We start from the raw sequence: 13,349 nt of genomic DNA, 5'->3' as shown, positions 1-13,349 counted from the left end.
GTCAACAGCCAGGGGAGTGGCTGAGTCACTGGAGGTATCCAAAAGACACGCAGATGTGCCTGGGGACCTGGTTTGGTGCTCGACTTGGCAGTGCTAGGCTAACGGCTGGATTTGAGGACCTCCCAGCTCTTTTCCAACCTTTGCGCTTTTACCATTTCTGCCTTTCCTCCCCCCCGGTGCCGGGGTCGCAGCCCACCTGAGCACACAGCGCTGGCGTCCTCCTCGTGGGTGCAGACGTGGCTGCGCCAGCCCCGGTGCCGGCACTGGGCCAGGCGCCCCTCGCCGCCGCGGCACTGCAGCCCGTTCAGCCAGATGGGGCCGGAGCCTTCCCCGAACCAGGCGCCCGTGGGGGCGGCCAACGCGGTGCCACAGCCCAGCTCCCGGCAGACCACGGCTGCGTCTGGCAGCCCCCAGTCGTCGTCGCAGACGGTGCCCCAGCGCCCGGTGTGCAGCACCTCCACGCGCCCCGCGCACTGCCCCGGACCCCCAGCCAGGCGCACAGGGAACGGGCCTGGGGAGGGGAGCAGACATCAGGCAGTGGGGCTGCCGGCACCCACCAGGAACCCCCTGGGACCTGCTGGGACCCCTGCATGCACTGGGACATGCTGGGAGGCTCTGGGACCTACTGGGACCACGGCGTGCTCCAGGACTCGCTGGGACCTACTGGGACCCCAGTATGCTCTGGGACCTACTGGGATGTGCTGGGACCCTTTTGTGCTCTGAGGCCTTCTGGGACCTGCTGGGACTCTTTACCAAAACCCACTGGAACCTACTGGGACCCAGTGGCACCCCGTGTGCTCTGGGAGATGCTGGGGACTCCCAGACTTTCTGAGACCTACTGGGACCCACTGGGATCTACTGTCACCTGCTGGGAACCTTTCCACACACCAGGACACACTGGGACCCACTGGGACCTACTCAAACCCACTGGGACCTACTGGGAACTGGTATGACCCAGTGGGGCCCATGCATGCTCTGGGACCTGCTGGGACCCACTGGGATTTTCTGGGACCATTTGCACAGACCTGGACCTGCTATGACCCACTGGGACCCCTGCATGCTCTGGGACCTGCTGGGATGGTTCCCACACACCGGGACCCACTGGGAGTCACTGGGACACACTGGGAGCCCTGCACACCTGGGGACCCACTGCAGGCTCCCACTGGCTGGCAGTGACTGGGATGCACTGGTGCAGGTACCCCCCCCAGCCCAGCCCTGTCCCAGTACCTGCGCCATGGGGAACCAGCAGCCCCACTGGAGCCGAGAGAGGAGGGTGAGGGGAGGCCGCAGCTGGCTGAGCCCCTCCTAGCCCCCACATGGGGCCACGAGCAGCTTGGAGCCCGTAGGGGGCTTCCCAGTGCCCAGCACCATTCCAGAGTCCCATTCCCAGTGCCCCGTGCCCTCAGACCAGTAACCAGTGTCCCACTGCCCCATTCCCAGTGCCCAGTTCCCACCGTCCCACTCCCAGTGCCATTCCCAGTGGCCTTCCCATTGCCATTCCCATGCCTCCATGCCCCATGCCTCCAAACCAGCAACCAGCGCCCCATTCCCAGTGCCCCATTCCCAGTGCCCCAAGTGCCATTCCCAGTGCCCCGTGACCAGTGCCATTCCGACCACCCCATTCCCAGACCCATGATCAGTGCCCTGTGACCACACCCTTTCCCAGTGCCCAGTGCCTTTCCAGTGTCCTTCCCAGTGCCCAGCAACCACAGACCAGTGCCCAGTGCCCTTCCCAGTGCCCCACACCCAGTGCCCATTGCTCCATATGCCCAGTTCCCTTCCCAGCACCCTATGCCCACCACAACCCAGAACATCCAGTGCCCTGCACAGTGCCCCACAGCCTTCCCAGTACCCACCGCCCAGTGCCCAGCACAGCCTCCAGTACCCACTGCAATTCCCAGTGCCCTTCCCAGTGCCCCATTCCTCCCCCACTGCAGGGCTCTAACTGGGAGCAGTGCCTACTGCATTGCCTGGCACCCCCCGTGGTGCTGCTGCAGTGCCCCATGCTGTGCCCCATGCCCCTTGCAGTGCCCCCATGCAGTGCCCAGTCCCTTGCTGTGCCCCGAGCCACCCAGCCTCTTTGCAGTGCTCCTGCAGTGCCCGGCCCCCATGCGGTGCCCTGGGCAGTGCCCTTCCCTTTCCAGTGCCCGTTGCAGTGCCCACACCATGCTCAGTTCCCATGCGGTGCCTGTGCAGTGTCCAGCGCAGTGTCCGGCTCCCTGCAGTGCCCGCGTGGTGCTCAGTGGGGTGCCCAGCACCATGCAGTGCCCAGCACCATGCAGTGCCTGGGTGCTCTCTGTGCAGTGCCCGTGCAGTGCCCAGCACCGTGCTCAATCTCCCAGTGCCCGTGCAGTGCCCGTGCAGTGCCCAGCCCCTCGTTGTCCTCACCCCTTAGCCATGCAGTGCCTGTGCCCAGGCTGTGCAGTGTGCAGTGCACTGCTCCGCTGCCCCACGCTGTACCCACTGCTGCACTCATGCAGTGCTCGCCACCTGCAGTTTCTGAGCCCTGCCACGCCATGCCCAGCACAGTGCCCATGCAGTGCCAGTGCAGTGCCAGTGCAGTGCGCCCTGCTGGATCTGTGCCATGCCCAACCCCTCAGTGTCAGTGCAGTGTCCAGCGCTGGCTTCATGCCAAGTGCACTGCAGTGCCCGTGCAGTGCCCGAACCCTCGGTGTCAGTGCAGTGCCCAGTGCTGGATCCACATCACGGGCACTGCTGCGCCCATGCACTGTCCACGCACTGCTCGGTGCAGTGCCCATGCAGTGCCCAGCACAATGTCCACGCAGTGCCCGTGCAGTGCCTGTGCAGTACCCATGCAGTGCATGTGCAGTGCCCATGCAGTGCCCATGCAGTGACCATGCAGTGACCATGCAGTGGCCTTGCAGTGACCATGCAGTGCCCATGCACAGCCCCCCCTCCCAGCCCCCACACCCATGCCATAGCCATGCAGTGCCCATGCAGTGCCCATGCAGTGCAGTGCAGTGCAGCGCGGTGCCAGGCGCTCACCCAGCAGCAGCAGGGTCGGGGCCATGGCGGGTGCCGGCGCGGGGAGGGCGGGATGGAGGAGCAGCAGCAGCAGCAGGAGGAGGAGGAGGACGGGGACGGGGCTGCGCGGCCGGGCCAAGGATGACTCAGTCCGTCCGTCCGTGCGGCTGTGTGTCCGTCCAAGGCCGCACCCGGCCCCCCTTGGCCGGGATGAGAGGGGCCGGGGGGGGGGTGACACAACTTAGGCACCCCCCTGGGAGGGAACGCCCGGGTGCTGCTCCCCCCTTGCAGGCCAAGGAATGGGGAGGGGGGGTCCCGGGGGGTCTGGGGTTAACGCTGGAGGGGCCCCGGCACGTGCAAGCACCCACGCACCCACGTGGCAGGAGGAGGGGGATGGAGATGCACACGTGGCTGGGGGGCGCAGGGCCACGTGTGAGCACCCTGCACCCATGGGCCCCCCCCGGGCACCCCCATGCGTGGCAGTGGGGGCACACTGGGGGCAGTGGGGTCATGCTGGGGGTCAGCATGGTCGGTGGGGTCAGTGGAGGCACGCTGGGGTCAGTAGTGTCAGGCTGGGGGTCAGTGGGGTCACACTGGGGGCAGTAGGGTCATACAAGGGACCAGCAGGGTCAGTGGGGGTCAGTGGGGGCACACTGGGGGGCAGCAGGGTCATACAAGGGGGATCACAGGCCACATACTGGGCATCACCACGGCCATACTGGGGGAGAGTGGGGCCGCACTGTGGGGTGGGCATTAGGGTGTAGGGGACACAGGGGCTATACTGGGCGTCTCAGGGTCATACTGGTAAGACTGGGGCAGTAGTGGGTGGGATATCGGTGGCATAATGTGGGGGGCAGCAGGAATATGCTGGGGAGGGGGGCACAGGGGCCATACTGGGGTACAGTGGGGCCTTAGTGTGACTGGGCCACATAAAGCGGGGATACTGGGGCCACGCTGGTGGGCAGTATGGCCATACTGGGCATACTGGGGCCATACTGGGGCACAGCAGGGATGCCAAGAGCTATGCTAAGGGGGCTACTGGGGCCACACTGGGGGCCTGTGGGGGGTCCCCCGAGCTCGGCAGGGTTATACTGGGGAGCACTGGGCGGGGAGGATGGGGACAGAAGGGCCATACTGGGGTCACTGGTCCATACTGGGAGAGGCGCAGGCACAGAGTACCCGTGTGCGGGGCCGTACTGTGGGGCAGTAAGGCCGACCCTGGGCTCGGCAGGGCCGTGCTGGGGCCCAACTGGGCCGTACTGGGAGCTGTGGGGCTGTACTGGGGGCCGAGGGGCTTCCCCTGCCCCCCCTCCCAGCATGCCATGGTCTGAGCCGCTCCCCCCCGCCCAGCCCAGCCGGTGGAAGTGCCCGACCCCGCCCCTAGCAACGGTCGCCATGGCGACGCCCCGCCCTTAGCAACCGCCACGGGGGGGAGCGGCCCCGCCCCTGGCAACAGTCCCCATGGCAACGCCCCGCCCCTAGCAACCGTCACAGGGGAGACGCCCCGCCCCCCTGCCCCGCCCCTTTCCCCGCGCGGGAAGGAAGGAGGCGGCGCGCGCCAGCAGGGTCCGTTTATTGGTCGGGTCCGGGCGGAGCCGGTGCCACCGCGGCGCTGCCCCCCCGGCTCCCGCAACCCCGTGCTTATAGGGCCCCCCCCTCCCTACCCCCCCCAACTCGTCCTGCTGCAGCACCGCGAGGGGTGGCCACTGGGGGAACTGGGTGGCCACTGGGGGCACTGGGTGGCTGTGGGTAGCCAGCATGGGCCCCTGAGTGGCCACTCGGGCCACTGGGGTCCTTGGGTGGCCACCAGGGGACACTAGGTGGCCAGCACGGGCCCTTGGGTGGCCACTGGGTGGCTGTGGGTGGCCAGGAGGGGCTCTTGTGTGGCCAGCAGAGGCCCCTGAGTAGCCACTGGGTCCACTGAGTGGCTGTGGGTGGCCACTGGGGTCCTTGGGTGGTCACCAGGGGCCACTGGGTGGCTGTGGATGACCACGAAGGGCCACTGGGTGGCCAGCAGGGGCCCTCGGGTGGCCACTGGGGCCACTGTGTGGCTGTGGGTGGCCAGCAGGATCCCTTGGATACCCACATTAGCCATGGGGTTGCTGCGAGGTGGCCGTGAGGTGGGGGCTGCGGTAGCCCTGGGGGGGGCCACGGTGGCCCTGGGGGGGTCCGTGTGGCCACCCCGGTGGCAGCAGGGTGGCCACGGTGGCCACGGGGCCCGTGCCGCTCGCCCCCCCCTCAGAAGGTGTGCACCAGCTGCGCCCCCGGCAGCGCCTGCACCCCCTGCACCGCCGGCAGCTGAGGGGCCGGGGGGCCGGGCAGCAGCTGCACCACGGCCTGTGCCCCCCCCTCGCCACCTGCTGTCCCCCTCTCCCCCCGCCTCGGCTCCCCCCTGAGGACCAGGACTTTTGGGGGTCCCGCAGGGGTCCCAGCCGAGGGCTGCGCGCCCGCCCCCCGCAGCACCAAGATGCTCCGCAGCCCCTCGGCCGTCTGCAGCACCCCCAGTCCCACGGCCGGCGCCGCTCCCCCCTGCACCAGCAGCACCTCCGGGGCCGGAGGGCCCCCCGCCAGCGGCACCCCGGGGGGCTGCGGGGCTGGGGGAGCCCCCGCCGGGGGCTGCAGGTGGAGCGGGGGCACCTCCACAGCCTGCAGGTGGAGGTCGGGCACCTCCAGGGCTTGGAGCTGGAGGTCGGGCACCTCCGCGGGCTGGAGGTGGACGCTGGGGGCCTCCGGGGGCTGCGGGAGGGTCTGGAGCTGGACGCTCGGGACTTGGGTGGCTTGGAGGTGGAGGTTGGGCACCTCGGCGGTCTCCAGTTGGACACTGGTCACGTCCGAGGTCTGCAGCTGGATGTCGGGCACCTCGGTGGCCTGGAGATGGACGCCGGGCACCTCCGAGGGCGGCGGCAGGGCTTGGAGCTGGACGTTGGCCACCTCGCCGGCTTGCAGCTGTATGTTGGTGACCCCCGGGGGTGGTGGCAGGGCTTGGAGCTGGACGTTGGTCACCTCGGCGGCCTGCAGCTCGATGCTGGTGACGTCTGGGGGCTGCAGCTGGACGTCGGCCACCTCGGTGGCCTGCAGCTGGATGTTGGCCACCTCCGAGGGTTGCGACAGGGCTTGGAGGTGGACGTTGGCCACGCTGGCCACCTCGGTGGCCTGGAGCTGGATGTTGGTGACCTTTGAGGGCTGCGGCAACGCCTGGAGCTGGACGTTGGCCACCTCAGACGGCTGCGACAAGGCTTGGAGGTGGACATTGGCCACCTCGGTGGCTTGCAGCTGGATGTTGGCCACCTCCGAGGGCTGTGACAAGGCTTGGAGTTGCACGTTGGTCACCTCGGTGGCCTGGAGCTGGATGTTGGTGACCTTCGAGGGCTGCGGCAGGGCTTGGAGCTGGATGTTGGCCACCTCAGAGGGTTGTGGCAGGGCTTGGAGCTGGACATTGGCCACGCTGGCCACCTCGGTGGCCTGGAGCTGGACGTTGGCCACCTCAGCAGCCTGCACCTGGACGCTGGTGACATCCGAGGGCTGTGGCAGGGCTCCCAGCTGGACGCTCGCCCCCTCTGCTGCTGCCTGTCCCTGGGGGGCACCTGCCTGGCACGGGGGCTGCTCAGGGAGGCCCTGCAGGAGGAGGACACCGGGACCTGGTCCCTGCGTGGTGCCGGCCACCGCCTGCAGCCGCAGCCCAGGCAGTGCCATCCCCGTGCCGGGCACCAGCAGAAGGCTCTGCCCGGGGCCCGGAGGCTCCCCTCGGCGTGGGGTGGGTTCGGGGGGCGGCCGTGGGGCAGCGGGGAGCAGGATGAGCTTCTGCGGGGGCGGCGGGGAGCTGGGGATGAGCTGCAGGCCCTGCGCCGTCTGCACCAGCAGGAAGGTCTGGGCGTCGGGGGCTGCCACCTCCAGGCTGAGGGTGGCCTGCAGGACGGGGCCGTCGCGGGGGGCGGCGCGGGGGGGGCCCCTTGGGGCCGGCAGCGTGGGTGCGGAGGTGGCGCTGGAGGTAGGAGGCCATGACGAAGGCCTTGGGGCAGAGCGGGCACTGGTGGGGGCGGGCGCTGGAGTGGGTGCGCTGGTGGAGCTGGAGGTTGGAGGAGTGGGTGAAGGTCTTGCCGCAGTGGGCGCAGGCGTAGGGCCGCTCGCCCGTGTGGGTGCGCTGGTGCTGGCGCAGGTTGGAGGTCTGCGCGAAGGCCTTGCCGCACACCGGGCAGGCGTGGGGCCGCTCGCCCGTGTGCAGCTGCCGGTGCCGGCGGAGGCACGAGGTGTTCTTGAAGGCCTTGGGGCAGTCGGGGCAGGCGTAGGGCCGCTCGCCCGTGTGCAGCCGCAGGTGGTACTGGTAGTGCGAGGACCACTTGAAGGTCAGCCCGCACTCGGCGCACTTGAAGGCGCGCAGCCCCGTGTGCACCCGCTGGTGGATGGCGAGCAGCGAGGAGCGCTTGAAGGCCTTGGGGCACTCGGAGCACTTGTAGGGCCGCTCGCCCGTGTGGTCCCGCATGTGGTAGCGCAGCCCCGAGGAGCCCTTGAAGGCTTTGCCGCACTCGGTGCACTGGTAGGGGCGCTCGGCTGGGGCCGGTGCCGCCGCGCTCGGCACCGGGGGGGGCCGCGGGGCCTCCGGCTGCGCCGGCGGCGGGTGCTGCTCGGCCGAGTGGCCCCGCTGGTGGCCCAGCAGCCCGGCCAGCTGCCCGAAGCTCTTGTGGCACAGCGAGCACTTGTAGGGCCGCTCGGCGGCGTGGCTGTGCCGGTGCCGCGCCAGCCCCGAGCCGTTCTTGAAGGTCTTGCCGCAGGTGGGGCAGCGGTGGGCTGCTGGCGTCGCCGCCGCCTCCCCCGGCGTGGCTGGCCGGAGGTGGCCGCGCTGGTGGCCCAGCAGCAGCTCCTGGGTGGCGAAGGCGAGCTGGCACTCGCCGCACTTCCAGAGCATCCCCACCGCCTCCACCGCCTCCAGCAGCAGCGGCGGGGGCTGCGGCGGGGGGCGGCGCGGCGTGGCTCTGCAGGTGCTTCTGCAGGCAGGCGTCCGAGACGAAGGCCTTGGGGCAGGCCGGGCACTTGTGGGGCCTGGCGGCGGCGTGGGTGCGCTGGTGCAGGAGGAGGTTGGAGGAGTGGGTGAAGGTCTTGCCGCAGTGGGCGCAGGCGTAGGGCCGCTCGCCCGTGTGGGTGCGCTGGTGCTGGCGCAGGTTGGTGGACTGGGTGAAGGCCTTGCCGCAGGCGGCGCAGACGTAGGGCCGCTCGCCCGTGTGGATGTGGCGGTGCCGGCGGAGGCTGGAGGAGTTCTTGAAGGCCTTGGGGCAGGCGCTGCACTTGTAGGGCCGCTCGCCCGTGTGCTGCCGCAGGTGGTACTGGTAGTGCGAGGACCACTTGAAGGCCATGCCGCAGAGCGCGCACTTGAAGGCGCGCAGCCCCGTGTGCACGCTCTGGTGGATCTGCAGCAGCGAGGAGCGCTTGAAGGCCTTGCCGCACTCGGAGCACTTGTAGGGCCGCTCGCCCGTGTGGCTGCGCTGGTGGTAGAGCAGCGCCGAGGAGCCCTTGAAGGCCTTGGGGCACTCGGAGCACTTGTAGGGCCGTTCGCCCGTGTGGGTGCGCTGGTGGTGGATGAGGCGCGACGACCACTTGAAGACCTTCCCGCACTCCAGGCACTCGTAGGGGTGCTCCCCGCTGCCCGACGCCGCCCGCCCCGCTGCCAGCTCCGGCTGCTGCGCGCCCACCATGGCGGCTGCCCTGCGGAGATAGGGTGGGGATGGGGGCGCTGCACCCGGCTGGAACGGGGACGGTGGGGACAGACCCTGGGGATTGGGACGGGGACTGGGAGTGGGGCTGGCTGCAGGGATGGAGATGGGGATGGGGATGGGGATGGGGATGGGGATGGGGATGGGGATGGGGATGGGGATGGGGATGGGAAGGGGATGGGGATGGGGATGGGGATGGGAAGGGGAAGGGGGATGGGGATGGGGACAGGACAGGGATGGGGACAGGGACAGGGAGTGGGGCTGGCTGCAGGGACCGGAATGGGGATGGGAAGGGAGATGAGGATGGGGACAGGGATGGGAAGCGGGGAGGGAGATGGGGATGGGGATGGGGATGTGGAGGGGGATGCGGAAGGGGATGAGGATGGGAAGGGGGATAGGGACAGTATGGGGATGGTGAGGGGGACAGGGAGAGGGATAGAGATGGTGATGGGGACAGGGATGGGGATGGGGATGGGGACGGGGACGGGGACGGGGACGGGGACAGGGACAGGGACAGGGAGCGGGGCTGGCTGCAGGGACTGGGATGGGGACAGAAATGGGGACAGAAATGGGGACAGGATGGGGATGGGGACAGGGACAGGGACAGGGACAGGGACAGGGAGCAGGGCTGGCTGCAGGGACCACGATGGGGATGGGGACAGGGCCTGTCCGGGGGAGGCAGCCCAAGGGACACAGGCAGGGGGCGTGGCCGGACCCGCGGTGGGCGTGGCCATGGTGGCGATGGGCGTGGTTATGTAGATGAAAGACGCGGCCGGGCCAATGGCGGTGGGCGTGACCAGCCCGTGGTGGGCGTGACCAGACAGGTGCTGGGCGTGGCCGCCCCGGCGGTGGGCGTGGCCCCGCGGGGCGGAGGGGGCGTGGCCACGGCTCCGCACCGCCCCCGCCCCTCCGCCTCCGGGCAGAAGACCCCGGCGGCCGCGCGCCCTTTAAGGCCCCGCCCCCTCCGGCGCCCGGCGCAGGCGCCGCCGTCACCGCCGCGGCCGGGCCCGGCCCCGCCCCGCCCCGCCCCGTGCCGCTGCTCACCTGGGCGGGGGGGGCCCGCGGCTCCCCGGCCCCGTCCCGCGCGGGCAGGGCCCGCTCCGGCCTCCCGGCGGCCCCGACGCCCGCCCGCCCCCGGCGGCGCGCACGGCAACGGCGGCGCCCCCGCGCACGGCCCCGCCCCCGGCCCCGCCGCGCGGCCCCATTGGCCGCGGGCCGCCGCGCGAGGCCTCCTGGGAAATGTAGTCTGCATCGCCGCCATCTTGGCGCCGGGAGGGGAGGAAAGGGAGGGGGGCGTGCACGTGACCGCCCGGTGCCTACCGCCGAGGCGGCGTGACGTCACTGCCGGGCCGGGGAGCTCACCCAGTGCTCCTAGTGCCTCCCAGTGCCCTCCCAGAGCCCTCCCAGTGCTCCCCGTGCCCTCCCAGTACCCCCAGTGCTCCCCCAGTTCTCCCAGTGCTCCCCCAGTTCTCCCAGTGCCCTCCCAGTGCTTTCCCAGCCCCCCACAGTGCTCCCAGTGCTCCCCTAGTTCTTCTCAATGCTCCCAGTGCCCTCCCCCAGTGCCCGCAGTGCTCCCCCAATGTTCCCAGTGCCCTCCCAGTGCCCCCCAGTGCTCCCAGTGTCCTCCCTGACCCACCAGTGCCTCCCAGTACCTCCAGTGCTCCCCCAGTTCTCCTCAATGCCCCCAGTGCTCCCAGTGCCCTCCCCCAGTGCCCCCAGTGCTCCCAGTACCCCCCCCAGTGCTCCCAGTGTCCTCCCAGTGCCCACAGTGCTCCCCCAGTGCTCCCAGTGCCCCCCTGTGCCCCTCCAGTGCTCCCAGTGCCCTCCCAGTGCCCTCCCAGTGCTCCCAGTGCCCCCCTGTGCCCCTCCAGTGCTCCCAGTGCCCTCCCAGTGCTCCCCCAGTGCTCCCAGTGCCCTCCCAGTGTCCTCCCAGAACCCCCAGTGCTCCCAGTGTGATAAATTAGTGGGGGGTTTGTTCATTGTCTTTGAGGAATTTGGAGAAACTGCTGAAGAGATAAGGTTGTACAAATTAACGGCCTTGGTAAAGGGGAGGATTAAAGCAAGCAGATAACAGGAGGGAGTATTGGATACACATCCTTGAGTGAAACCAGACATCCTGTCTGCCGCTTCATTACCCCCACCTGAATACGAGCACAACGTGTGAACACCAGCAGAGGAACAACGACCCCCCCTCTCAACAATAGACTGCGCAGCCTCAGCCAGTTCAACAAGTCCTGATAAGCCGGAATTCAACTGCTATAAAACAGCAACACTGGAAAGGGAAGTTGCGTGCTGTTGTGGAGCGGAGACTCCCCAGCCGCCCAGCGCTGTTTTGCTTGTGTCTGCTTACTTGATTAATAAAATAATTTCAATAGACCAGTAAATTGTGTGGTCTAATTTATAACAATTTGGTGCCGTGACTCGGATGAAGGCAAATCTGATTGAAAGACCTTCGGAGGGGGAGCCCCGCTGATTTCAGCGGCCTTCGCTAGGACTACTTTCAATCAAACCCTTCACCGACGAACCCAAAATTAGACACAAGCAAATAAAACCGGTAAACCCCAGGCAACCTTTGTGCACGAAGCCCGAACGAAGACCCACGGGGTGGGTAAGTATAGGCCGGTGTTCCGTTCGGTTGGGGTTGGGTATCCCGGAGCACGACATTTGAGACGTCCAAGTGCGGACGAAGCGAGTGCGGACCCCTCGGTAGTGCGGTTCCCACCTCCCGCGAGGGACTGGGCCACGAAAAGGGGGAAGCGTTGTGTGTGTGTGTGTGAAGGTGCTCCGGAAGATGGGACAGAAGAAAAATAAGCCTTCTGGCCCCATGAGGGAGGGATCCAATGCTGTAGGGATACCCTCTGTTCCTTCTGATAGTCCGTTAGGACAAATGATTAAAAATTGGCAGGATTCCCCTTTTAGGCGGGGAAGGAATAAAGTAAAAATGATACATTATTGTGTTGAAGTTTGGGGTGGTAAACAGATTCGAGAAGACCACCTTTACTGGCCTGTATTTGGGTCTTTTGAAGATTGGGTTTGTCAGGCCTAAATATTTATGTAAACTCAAAGGAACCCTTTAGTCTAGAAGAAAGTGAGTATGTGCACCTCTGGATAAATTCAGATACGAGGATGCATCTATATCCTCTAAAAGAAAAAGGAGGGCGGGATAAAAAGAGAAAGGACTTAGAAGTCCCGACACCACCCCCGCCCTATATTCCACCGCCCGCACCAACGGCTCCCGTCCTTAATGGACTCCCCGAATTAGCTAATCCAGGAGAATCGGAATCGGATCATGAAACACAGGGGCCGGTAACCAGAAGCAGGGCAAGAAATCAGAAATCTGCTTTAAGGGAGGGATTATATCCTCTACGAGAAATAGCGATGGGGGGACCCCAGCCAGGAATGGAATATGTGGCCATCCCCATTAACTCTGGGGATGTCCGAGATTTTAAGAAAAGGACAGGAGGACGGTAAGCAAGCTTTAATGGCAACTGGCATAGTGTTTGCAGCTGCTGAGGAATAATTCTAACTGGAATAATAACTGTATATTGTATATTGTATATATAAAAGCCCGGGCATTTTTGTTAAAGTATTCTTTTATTCATATGTTAATATGTAAATATGTAAATATAAGAACTGCCATTGAGGTGTATGTCTAAGGGAACAAAATTTGCCCAGGCATATTATCGGCTCATCAGGTTTAAATGTCCTCAGTGTAATTGTCAACAGGCAGTTAATTTACAGTGGTTTGATTTTATTTGTGTATCTATATATTGTGAGTTTTGGAGGGATTGGGATTGACTAGTAAAGAGCTTCTAGGAAAACAGTGGAATATTAAGCACTGTAGATTACAATAGGAAAAGTTCAAAGCAAAGAAATCCCGAGGAAAAGCCCCCTAGGGTGTATACTAACACATTGGAGGGATATAGTGGGGTGAGAGGGTACAGAAAGTAAAAGAACTCTTATCAAATATTGTAATCAATGGTGGCCACTTTATAAACTAGAGGATGGAGCGGAGTGGCCCCTAAATGGAACTATTAATTATAACACCATATTACAGTTAATGTTGTTTTTGTGCAAAGAAGGAAAATGGGATGAAATATGGTATATTGATTGATATGTTGTTTCAGTATCTTGGAGGGAAAAGGTATGGAATTAAGTTGGACTCTGACTGAGCCTTTGGTGTTGGTATTAGAAAAGTACGGGCTGGAGAAAGATAAAGGAAGTGTTAAAAGGGTTGCTGAAGGTGTTAAAGGTGTGGCATGTAGTATTTAACAGAGCTGTTTGAAATTGAATGAGCAGGGAAAGGTGATGTAGGCATTATCTAAGTAACAGTCTAGAAGTTTTGGTATATTTGCATATTTGCTGTGGTGTTTGTTCAGTTTCCCAAGCATCGGGGAGGGGGGAACAGCCTGCTCCACCAGGGGCCTCTCCAGCGGCCGCAGGGGGGCTCCGGCTCCAGCGCCTGGAGCGCCTCCTCCCCCTCCTTCTGCACTGACTTTGGTGTCTGCGGGGGGTTTCTCGCTCTCCCAACTGCTGTTGAGCCGCAGGGTTCTGTTCGTTTCTTTGTCTGTTTGTTTTCGTGGATGTGCTCTCACAGAGGCACGGACTGTGTTGCTCATGGCTTGGCTCTGGGCAGCAGTGGGCCCCTTTGGGGCCAGA

The 13,349-nt window shown here is 65.2% G+C and overlaps 1 protein-coding gene across 1 annotated transcript; it reads right to left on the bottom strand.

The window, feature by feature from the left end:
• Positions 1-6,459: 6,459 nt before the first annotated feature.
• LOC311220294 (uncharacterized protein) lies at positions 6,460-7,890 on the bottom strand. Its single transcript, XM_084303794.1, has one exon. It carries the CDS (start codon positions 7,886-7,888, stop codon positions 6,590-6,592), a length of 1,299 nt encoding a protein of 432 aa, XP_084159920.1. The 5' UTR covers positions 7,889-7,890; the 3' UTR covers positions 6,460-6,589.
• Between the last annotated feature and the right edge of the window lie 5,459 nt (positions 7,891-13,349).

This window comes from Netta rufina (genome assembly GCF_964035555.1).
Source record: "Netta rufina genome assembly, chromosome: 31".
In the NCBI taxonomy this organism is placed as follows: domain Eukaryota; kingdom Metazoa; phylum Chordata; class Aves; order Anseriformes; family Anatidae; genus Netta; species Netta rufina.
The sequence above is the reverse complement of the archived record's forward strand: the minus strand, read 5'-3'. Positions and strand labels throughout refer to the sequence as shown.

Coding starts and splice junctions, on each gene's coding strand:
- LOC311220294 (XM_084303794.1), bottom strand. CDS start 7,888: ATGCTCTGGAAGTGCGGCGAGTGCCAGCTCGCCTTCGCCACCCAGGAG.